Genomic DNA, 10,414 nt, shown 5'->3' with positions numbered 1-10,414 from the left:
ATTGGAGTTTGGTGGCTTCGTTAGAAATACTTGTTGCAGTCCTGCAGACTAATGGAGCCTGTTCCAGCTGTGGTGTACGTCTTAGTGCCTCCAAAGTTGATGGGCATGATGGCCCAGATTGAAAGGTAACATTTAAATAGAAAATCTGTGAAGTAAAATGGAGATCTGTTTAAAAAGCATTTACTAGGTGACCAAAACCCACAGCTATGAAATGGGTGGGTTTAGCTAAATGCTTAATAAGCCTCATTTAGGGAAAGCTGCTGTTAGACATGCAAGAACGTGTGACAAACAGGAAAAAAGAAACTGATGGCAGTCAACAGAGATGGTATGAAATAGCAAAAGTGAGAGTTTTTAAATGCGTCAGAAACAAACCCTGAGTATTATACATATTGGTCAGATAGAAGAGCCAAATATTAAAAACAAATTCTGTATTTGAATTTTTTGAACTGCGAGTGTTTGGAAAGAGGCAGGATGACTTTTGAGTTCATTGCTAAAGGAGGATGCCAGACTAGTGATAAACAGCAAGAGTCCTAAGAGACTTGGCTGCAGCATAGCCTTGTTTTTAAACAAATCTTGAAATACTCAGAAAGAGCAAGGCGGCCAGAGGAGAATTAATCTGTATAAGTTTTCAAAATAATGCAAACACTGATATCGTATAAGTGGGTACAACTGGTGGCCAGCATCGTGCCAGGTCAAGCAAGCTGAGCTGATGACTCCTATGGGCTTAAAAGGTGTGCAGGAAAGGTTTTAATTTCCCTTCCACAGGCAGGGATTTGAGACTTGCAGGGGAAGGGTGCCGTGGAGCTGGCAGTCTCGCCAGTGTCAGTTGAAGCCTTGCTGCAGGGCGCTCTCGGAAAGGGCCTGACCTAGATTTACTTGCCTGGGGTTTGCTTGGTGGAGCATGGAGAGCTGCTGCATTTGCCAGCGGCGCTGGGCATCCCCGGCTCCCTTTTGGTGAACTGGAGCCAGACATATTGTGTGGCTGCAATTTAGCTATGGCTAAAGCTGGGAGCACAGCAGCGTTGTTTGGTGTGACATCAGGACATCAACTCCCGAGATGTCCTGTACAAAGCTTCATGTGGTGGCATTTTGCCTGGGGATAAATGCAAAATCCTATTATTTGACCAAGGCAAATGTAGTCTTTTCCATTTGTCTTCCCAAATGCTGCTGCATGGGCCGTTTCTGGCTGTTGTTTTGGATGGTCTTCATTTTCAAGATTCTTCCCAGGTCACCCCATGCCGCAGTATCAGATCACCCACCCACCTCCTCTGGGTTTCACACACCTGTTTGCATTGCAAATTAACACCTTCCTGCTTCTTCCAGGTTGCCTTCCCACTTGAGCTTGCTCTCCTGCAAAACAAATGCCATTCCTTAAAAAAATGTATATCCTTAAAAATAACTCATTTGTTGTTACTTTCTTAACTCTTGAGCTGCAGAGACCTGCTGACTGTATTATCTTGGTGTTTCTTTGTCCCTCCTGTACATTTTTCTCTCTTGTGTCCTGTTCAGGCTCCAAGCGCTGTGTCTCGGGCAGGATATCCCTGTTGGGTGTTTGTAGAGGACTTTGCACGGCAGGGCCTGGTCTGTTGCTGAGGCTTTGCAGATGCTGTGGAAATGCAAACAGCAAATGTTAAACCCAGCGGCTGCTCCCAGGCCCTCCTCGCAGACTCCTGCTGCATTTGAGTTGATAAAGTTCATCATCGGGGATTTATCTGGTAGGGAGCCAAGACAGCCACTGACTTAGCTGAAACCAGCCTTTCCCTTATGCACGTTGGCTCTGATGGGGGTAGTTTTAAGGATACTTTCCAGTAGGAATCAGTGAAGCCTGCTCTTCCAAATAGTTGCTTAATAAATGTAGTGCTGGTTGTGCCGCTAAATCCTCCTCACTGGAGCTGGTCCTTTTGGCTCTCCCCAGGCTCGATTTCAAGGCAGGGCAGCAGAGATGCCTGCTTAGAGAGAAAGGTATCTTCCCTCCCACGTCAAGGGCATCTTCTGAGCAGGGTTTCAGCTGGGTTTCCCATTTGCTGCAGTTGGGGGGTTGTCTGGGACTGATTTTGAAGTTGCTCTTTCTGCAAGAGGCACAGCAGTTCGCCCTCAGCCCAGGTAACTGCAAGAAGTTGCTGTTTGACGCCAGTGCTGCTGGTTTCTGTTTGTCGCTGCTGCTCTGCAACGGGAAGGGCTGGAAGGACTGGCATGGTTTCAGCTAGTTATGGGCTGAATCGGTGTCTCATCTCAGTCGCATTTCTTTTCTTTCCTGGGTCATTTCAGTGCAAAAACCCCAGCCTGGCAGAGCAGCAGGCAGGATGCTTAGACTAAAGCAGCAGTTTTCCACGTTTCATGCTGCCGCTGGTTACTGCCATCACCCTGCAGGGCAAGGCTGGGGGCTGCCTGCAGGCAAGCAGGGCCTGCCCAGCACCTGGGCAGAAGCGTCTGGGAGCACGGGGGTCTCTTGGGGTCTGGGAGCACGGGGGTCTCTTGGGGCTGTGCACAGTGGGTGCCGGGGTACCAGGATAAGTCTCACCCTGCTGGGTGTCCCTGGGAGTCCCCCAGGCTGAGCTGCTGTTGCCTGAGGCTGTAACCAGAGAGGTCAGGGAGGTGGAGATCTGGAAGTGCCTGTCCTGCAAAAATATTTTTACAAATGTCTGAGCTGGGGCATGTCCACAAATCTAATAAAATCCCATGGAGAGGGAGCAGCTGGGGATCCGTGGGAGACAGCTGGAGCGGATGGGCATTTGTCAAATCAGCAATTGGCCTGAAATCAGGTACCTGAGGGAGGCTGGGGTGCTGCAAGGGGCTAGGGGGGCCCGTGGGCCACAGTTCCGCAAAGCAGCTGTAAAATGGGGGAGATCTGAGTGTTTCTGGGCCAGGCCCTGCCTCAGAGGGGTGTCCCAGGGAGGTGCTGGAGAGGGGCTTTCCTGAATTTGGGGGAGGGGTACTGTTGCTGTGGTTTTGGCCAGAGGGCACATGCCTTTAGAAGCAGGCCAGGTGGGATAGAAAGTGGCTGGGGCCCAGGAATCTGCTGGGGGATAAAATGTCTCAATGAAAACTGGAGGGGGCTGGGCCGGCCTGGGAGCCGCAGGTGGGACAGAAAACCAGGAGGAAAACCGGCTGCCGGGGGCCTGGGACAGGGAAGAGGAGGGTGGCCAGCGGCCTGCACACCCCCAGACCCTGCGGGCAGGGCTGCCACCTGGAAGAGGGCGAGGAGGGGAGCGGGGCTCCTCCCCTGTCTGCTCAGCCCCACGGAGTTTCCTGGGGCAGCAGAGTTGGGGAGAGGGGTCTGGACCCGGCCAGCATCACGGAGGACAGTCTGGAACAGGTTTGTGTTGCTTGGTGCCTGCTGCCCCAATGATGGAGCATTGCAGCATTACTGGTGCTGCGAGGAGGGAGCAGACCGGGGCTCCCTGCTGCCCGGGGGCTGGGAGTGCCAGGAATGGCTTCTTTGGAGAGGTCCTTGGATGGACAGTCTTGTTCTCTAATGGTCGTGTTTAGCAGTCTTAGAGGTTGCATGTCGCACAGTTCAGGCGCTACTTGTCTCTTGTCCTTGCATCCTCACTGGAGGATGCTGACCTTGCTTGTCTGTCTTGCAGAGATGACTCTCCTGTCCTCCCAGACACCATCTCTGGAGACATCCTCGGCTGCCACTGAGAGCCCAGAGCAAAGGATGCTGGAGAAGAGGTCCAAGGTTATTGAGGAACTGCTCCAGACAGAGCGGGACTATATCCGAGACCTGGAGATGTGCGTGGAGAGGATCATGTTGCCCCTGCAGCGGGCACAGGTGGGAGCATGGGGGCAACCTGTGGTGCAGCGCTGGTGGGATGGGGTGAGGATACTGAGTCCACTTTGTTCTTGGAGACTTCCAAGCAGCAGCACAGGAACCCACAGGGGAAATTCAGCTATGCTGAGGGGAGCAGGATGGTTCTTGCTGTTCCCTGCACTTATAGAAATAGCCCATCTGTTTTGGGATCCTGCTGAGCTCTCCCATTGCTGAGAGCAAGAGACCTGGCAGCAAATATCACAGATTCATTTCCTGGGGCAGGAAATGTTCCTTTTCATTTGGTTTGTAGGTTAAATTAATTGTCAGGAGAAAGAAAATATGAGGTCTTGGCATGGGGACAGAGTTGGTGGGAGGAGAGGGAGACTATCAGGTGAACAGAAGCAGGGATGAAATTGCTGGGAAGTGGAGGACGCTGTGTTTGGTAGGACACATTGAGAGTTTCAGTGCACTGGGAGACAAGGGAGTGAGTACAGAAGTCACTGTGATGGGAGGAAGTCACACTGGGTGGCTGCTGTGGAGCTGAGGGCTGATGGGTTGCGGGAGGGCAAGGGGCGGCTGTTGGGTCTGGCTGGGACATGTTCCCCCATCCACGACATCTCTCTTCCCATTCCCCAGATGCAGAACATAGACTTCGAGGGTCTTTTTGGAAACATCCATGTGTTAATTAGCTTCTCCAAGCAGCTGCTGTCCACCTTGGAGGCTTCGGATGCCATCGGTATGAATTCTGCTGTTACCTTTTCTCAGCAGGCTGGGATGGGCTTTGCTAGTGGCAGGGCAGAACAGAGTAGTTTAAATGGCAGGAGAGTGTCACTGGGGTTGGAATTCCTGCCTGCTGATCCCTGTCGCTGCTTGTCAGTCCAGCAGCAAAGCCAAGGAGGTCTGTCTTGCCCCATGGATCGCTATGCTGAGAAACACGGTTCTTGTGGCCCTTCCTGGCCCCTTGCCCCGAAGGGAGCCCCACTCCTCACTCCTGCGCTGCCAGCTTTTGCCGCTCAGGCCTTGGGCAGCCTGTGCCTTTGCTCTCCATGTGGCTCCCCAGCTATGCTGCCACTGACCAGTGTCCCTGCTCCTCACCTCTGGGAGAGCTAGATCAATTGAGGTCTCTGGGCTAGTGGCTCCTGAGGTCCCCCTGGGGACTCTTTAGCTAGGTATACAGTCCCCTCAAAGCATGAGTGAACATGTCCTGGTGAGTTATCATGACATGCCCTTGGCTTCAGCCTGGGGCCTCCTTGCCTTGGCAGACCTTTGATGCACAGCTTCCCATTTCTGTCCCCCTGGCCTGCAGCGACAGGGAAGCAGGAAGGATGTGCGGTCATGCTGAGGGTGATGAGGAGGCATCCTGGTTGCTCTAGTAACACTGTCCTCTCGAGCTGTGTGTGGTGAAGTGGGACAGTGGGCGTCTCACCATGAGACATGCCAGCGTTGTTGAAGGCAGCTGGGGACCAGGAGACACTGAAGTCCTGCTTTGCTGCTGTCTGCAGGACCAGTGTTCCTGGCACAGCGTGCAGAGCTGGAGAGCATCTACAAGGTGTACTGCCAGAACCATGACGAGGCCATCGCACTGCTGGAAACATATGAGAAGGATGAGAAGATGCAGAAACTACTCCTGGACCTGCTGGATAGCCTCAGGTTGGAGCCTCTGGCTGTGGCGGCCAGCAGGCTGGGGTAGGGGGGTCAGTCTCCAACATCCCTGCCCCTCTGCCAGCAGTGCTTGGACAGTTCAGGTGGTGACTGGAGAGGGCACAGCTCTCTCACTGCATAGTTGACCAGGCTCCGGGTTCAAATGGCCTCCAGGCCCCACCTGTAGGCCCCCTTAAACTCTGAGCAGAAGCCACCAAGTTACAGAGAAGGTGGCATGACCTGGATTGAGGGCTCCTGTTCCCCAAGCCCTGCCCCACCATGGCTGGTGAAGAAGGAGCCGCTTTGCCTGGCTCAGCGATTGCCAGGGCTCCAGCTTGTGGAGGTTAATGCCCCCGGGAGCCGGCAGTGCCAGCTGCTGCTCTGGGAGGACAGGGCTGCCCACTGCCCTGGCAGCATCACTGCGGGAGGGGGCGAAGGCGCTGGCTATGGGATTGCACACCTGCCGCCCCATTAACCCGTTGCTTTTCTTTGCTTTTTGGCACTCTGTGGGTCGGCAGGAGCCTGTACAGTGAGTGGTAAGTGCATCCTTCCTGTTAGCCCCCGCCTGTCTGTCTGTCCTGGCCTGGCTGCTCCCTTGTAACTAACCTCCTGCCACTGGCTGGGTGCATGTCGGGGGACCCTAACGGTGCCTCGTGGAGGCACGTCTGGGAGGAGCAGTGTGTCTGTGGCGCGATCACAACAAAGACAATGGGTGGGCTACACAGGCAGGCAGAACAGGCAGGTGATGAGGTAAGGGGAAGTTTGGGGCGGGAAGCAGGTTTTGGGAGCTGTCAGCCCCAAGGAGCCAGGAGAGCCCTGCGCCGGCTGCAATCCTGAGCACAGTCAGTCTGTCCTGCAGTGGGGCTCAGATCTGAGCGGTCGGGTGGTAGGACAGAGTCTGAGGCAAGTGGCACTCTGGTAAGTTTGAGGCTTTGCCCGTGTGGGATTTTGCGGTGGGTCTGGTGATGGAGAGGATCCTGGCTCGGAAGGGTCACCTGGTGTGAGTGAGGTTTGAGATCCCTGGGGGTTCAGGAGTGCAGTGAGTTTGGAGATGAGGGTTGCGTGACTTAGGGACTACAGTGGATTTAGAGGCATTGGTATTCTGAGTCTGGTTGGGGTTGGTTTGAGGGGGCAGAATTTGCGTGGCAGACCTGGACTGAAACCTGGTGCATCTCCTTTGTCCCAACTTCCCAGGGGCTGCACAAACTACATTAACCTGGGCTCCTTCCTCATCAAGCCAGTGCAGAGGGTGATGCGGTACCCACTGCTGCTGATGGAGCTGCTGAGTGCCACCCCCGAGGCTCACCCTGACAAGGCACCGCTCACAGCTGCTGTCCTTGCTGTCAAAGAAATCAACGTCAACATCAACGAATACAAGCGCCGGAAGGACCTGGGTGAGTAGGTGGGTAGTGCTGGGGAGAGAGAGACAGGAGTGGGTGTGTTGAGGTTGGCGTCTGTCAGCTCCTGAGCCTTAGCTGGCAACCACAGTCATGGAGGGAATCTGCTCCCAAAGTCTGTGCCCTCACAGAAGGGCAGTAGGAGAGTTGCATTTAAAAAATTTGAGCATAAGATACAATACTTGAAGTAACATAGTATACATCTGACTTTAGCTGTTTCTTGTGATATAGATATGAAATGTATGCAGTGGCTGATCACATGGCTATTAAATGAAAACAAAAATAATTATAAGACAAAAAATATATATTTAAAATTAAAAAATGGAATTTTAAACAACACAAGTAGGGAATTAATCTGCTAGGGCAGCCTCTGTCTTACTGAGATTTGGAGACTAAGTTTGAAGGTATATCTGTAGACAGGACAGAATCGCAGAGGTGCTGGCTGCAAGAGCCCTCGGGTTTCCTGTCCAACCTCCTGCTAGGAGCAGGACTGTCCCCAGCGTTGGCTCTGATCAGCCATCGCTCCCTCCGGCCGATTCTCACTGACCCCCAAGGATGGAGATTTCACAGCCTCTCTGCTGTCCTGTGCCAGGGCTGCACCACCTTCATGGTGAAGCTGTGCTCCCTGATCCACCCTGAAGCTCCCAAGCTGCCATCTGTGGCCGCTGCCCCTCCTTGTATTGCCTGGCACTGCTCAGAGGAGTTTGGCTCCATCACCTTTGTAGCTGCCCTTCAAGTAGCTGCCGGGTGTGAGCAGATCCCCCTCCGCCTCCTCCCAGCCAGGCTGAGCCTGCCCGGCTCCCCCAGCTCTTCTTGTGGGGCCTGAGCTCTCCCTGTGGGTCAGGAGCTCTGGTTCTCCCACATCTCTCTTGATCTGGGGGCAGCAAAACTGGACATGGTGTCCAAGTGCAGCCTCTCTGGGACTGAACAGAGGGAGAAAACTATTCCGTTTGACCTGCCGACCACCCTCCCTGTTTTCCCCTGGAAGCCCCTGACTCATGCAAGTCTTACGCTTCACTCTTCCTACATAGCCCTACTGAAGCTGAGATGACATGGGCTGCCTGTAATGATTGCTCATATTTGCTAAAGAAGCAATATGAATACCTTCTGTATGTCCAGTGATTATTTTATATCATCTCCTATGTCATCTTATGCTAACGCTATGCATAATCCTGTGGAAGAGTTTGAATGGTGGGTCTACAAACTGCAGGGCATGTTGAGAGCCAAATAGGGGATTACAGGTGGCACAGTGCTGGATTCAAGATGAGGTTCGGTACGGTATGGTATGGTATGTGGGGTACTTGGGACTGCAGAGGCTTAGGGAAGGGGAGAGCCAGCACGGCAATTGTTGATGAGGCACTGTAAGGCATAGGCATTGTGCTGACAAGGGTTCTGATTTCTACATCATTCTCTTCAGTGCTAAAGTACCGGAAAGGAGATGAGGATAGCCTCATGGAGAAGATCTCCAAGCTCAACTTCCACTCTATCATCAAGAAATCCAACCGTGTGAGCAGCCACCTCAAGCATCTCACAGGCTTTGCACCCCAGGTAACGTGCATCAGCTGCCAGGTGCACTTACACCCTGTGGTGGTTCTGCAGTGGTATCTGCTGTCCCCCCCCGACACCTTCCCCAAAGAGTAGCTCTGATCCAGGCCAGCAAGGCAGAGTGAGCTTAGGGTCTGAATTACCCATCTCTGCTGTCTGGCTTGTGGGCAGGAGGCCCCACATCTTGCGCTCTGGGAGGTGCTGGAGTCCTGCATTGCCTCCCTTGAGACACTTTCTCTCACAGCTGAAGGATGAAGCCTTTGAAGAGACGGAGAAAAATTTCCGGATGCAGGAGCGGCTGATCAAGTCCTTCATCCGGGACCTTTCCCTCTACCTGCAGCATGTTCGGGTGAGTCAGTCTGGGTGCGATGCCTAACCCATGGGTCTCGCTGTGCACTGCCCCTCCTGCCTGCATGGTGTGTACCTGCAGTGCCTCTGGCCAGTGAGTGCTCCTGCCCTCAGCCCTCCCGGGGGAGTGGTCTCTGAGGGTCTGGGCTGCCCTGGGAGGCTTCTTCTCCTGGGCAGCAAGCCTGGCTATGCTGACTGTGTGTCCCTGGTGCAGGAGTCGGCTTGCATGAAGGCACTGGCAGCAGTGAGCATGTGGGACCTGTGCATGGAGAAGGGCAGTGGGGACTTGGACCAGTTCCAGAAAGTGAATCGGCTCATCAGTGACCAGCTCTTCTCCGACTTTGTGAGTGACGCTGTGCTCTCGCGTGCTGGGGGCACCCCTCTGGGGCCCTCCCTGGGGGCCTGCTGCAGATGGGCAGCCCCTGGGAGGCTGCAGGGAGGGTAACACACCCAGGGAGGGGTGTGAGCCCTCCTGCTCAGCTCTTCCCTCCTGAGCACTTTGATGCCTGTGGGTTTATGATGTGTAGTGAGCATGCCTATTAGATACACATTTTTTCAGCCCTACTTGAAATGTTACAGCTCTGTGAGAGTTGTTCAGGTGCTTCCCATAGTGTTGCCCATGCTGGCACATTTATGTAAAACTATAGAATAATTCCTGTTGGAAGGGACCTCTGGAGCTCTGGTGGGTGCTGTCGGGAAGGTGGACCCTATGCTGTCCTGGGGAGGTTGTGTGCTGGAGGGTGAGCTGCTGGTGTTCACCACACGGTGGGAGAGTGCACCTCGTCTCACCTGCTTTCTGCATCTCTGCCCACCAGAAAGAGCGGACGGAGCGGCTGGTGAGCTCACCCCTGAACCAGCTGCTGAGCATGTTTGCAGGGCCCCACAAGCTGGTGCAGAAACGCTTCGACAAGCTCCTCGACTTCCACAACTGCACAGAGCGAGCGGAGAAGCTGAAGGACAAGCGAGTGCTGGAGGAGCTGCAGTCAGCCCTCAACAACTACGAGGCCCTCAATGCCCAGCTGCTGGACGAGCTGCCCAAGTTCCTGCGCTTTGCCAAGGAGCTGTTTGCCAGCTGCGTGCGGGGCTACGCCGAGGCGCACTGCGACTTTGTGCGCCTGGCCCTGGAGGAGCTGAGACCCCTGTTGTCGGTGGGTTCCCGGAGCACAGCCAGCGCTCTGGGCTCAGGGCAGCGCTAATCTCTGCGCAGGGCTTGTCTCTGAGCCTCTCTGGGACCCGTCCCATTGTGGCGGAGGCTGCTGCTGCTGCAGTTTCAGGCTCCGAGTACCTTGGGGAGGGGTCCTGTGGGATGCTGTCAGAGAAGGGATTGCAGGGTCATGATGTAATTGTGTGTAGAGATGGTGAAGGCTCTGGCTGCTCCTGGAGCAGTGGCAGGAGAGCATTTGCCTGGGACAATCTCAGGTCATGAGTTTGGGGACCATGCAGAGCTGGGTCCAGACAGGACTGCAAATCTGGGCCTGATGCAAGTCACTGGCAGGACTCAGAGCCCTGCTTGGCCTGGGAGGTGGCATGGTCTCCGCTGTAGCTCTTGGCCACTTTTCCCAGCAGCTGTCACCTAACCATGACCCCCAACCCTGCTCTGGTTCCAGTTGCTGAAGGTGTCCAGCAGGGAGGGGAACCTCATTGCCATCTTCCAGGATGAGCACAGTCGAGTCCTCCAGCAGCTCCAGGCCTTCACCTTCTTCCCAGAGTCTCAGGCAGCTCCCAAGAG

The 10,414-nt window shown here is 54.4% G+C and overlaps 1 protein-coding gene across 1 annotated transcript in view; it reads left to right on the top strand.

Moving 5' to 3' along the window:
• DNMBP (dynamin binding protein) overlaps positions 1-10,414 on the top strand; it is a 28,808-nt gene that overhangs the window by 15,897 nt on the left and 2,497 nt on the right. Inside the window, 11 exon segments of the mRNA XM_009323319.1 lie at positions 3,588-3,775; positions 4,391-4,490; positions 5,257-5,404; positions 5,914-5,931; positions 6,590-6,789; positions 8,210-8,340; positions 8,582-8,686; positions 8,900-9,028; positions 9,501-9,833; positions 10,293-10,407; positions 10,410-10,414. The exon segment at positions 10,410-10,414 is cut by the window's right edge and continues 51 nt beyond it. Of these exon segments, the coding sequence (XP_009321594.1) occupies positions 3,588-3,775; positions 4,391-4,490; positions 5,257-5,404; positions 5,914-5,931; positions 6,590-6,789; positions 8,210-8,340; positions 8,582-8,686; positions 8,900-9,028; positions 9,501-9,833; positions 10,293-10,407; positions 10,410-10,414 (1,472 nt within the window).

Source organism: Pygoscelis adeliae, unplaced genomic scaffold (assembly GCF_000699105.1).
Source record: "Pygoscelis adeliae isolate BGI_AS28 unplaced genomic scaffold, ASM69910v1 Scaffold294, whole genome shotgun sequence".
In the NCBI taxonomy this organism is placed as follows: Eukaryota; Metazoa; Chordata; class Aves; order Sphenisciformes; family Spheniscidae; genus Pygoscelis; species Pygoscelis adeliae.
The sequence above is the reverse complement of the archived record's forward strand: the minus strand, read 5'-3'. Positions and strand labels throughout refer to the sequence as shown.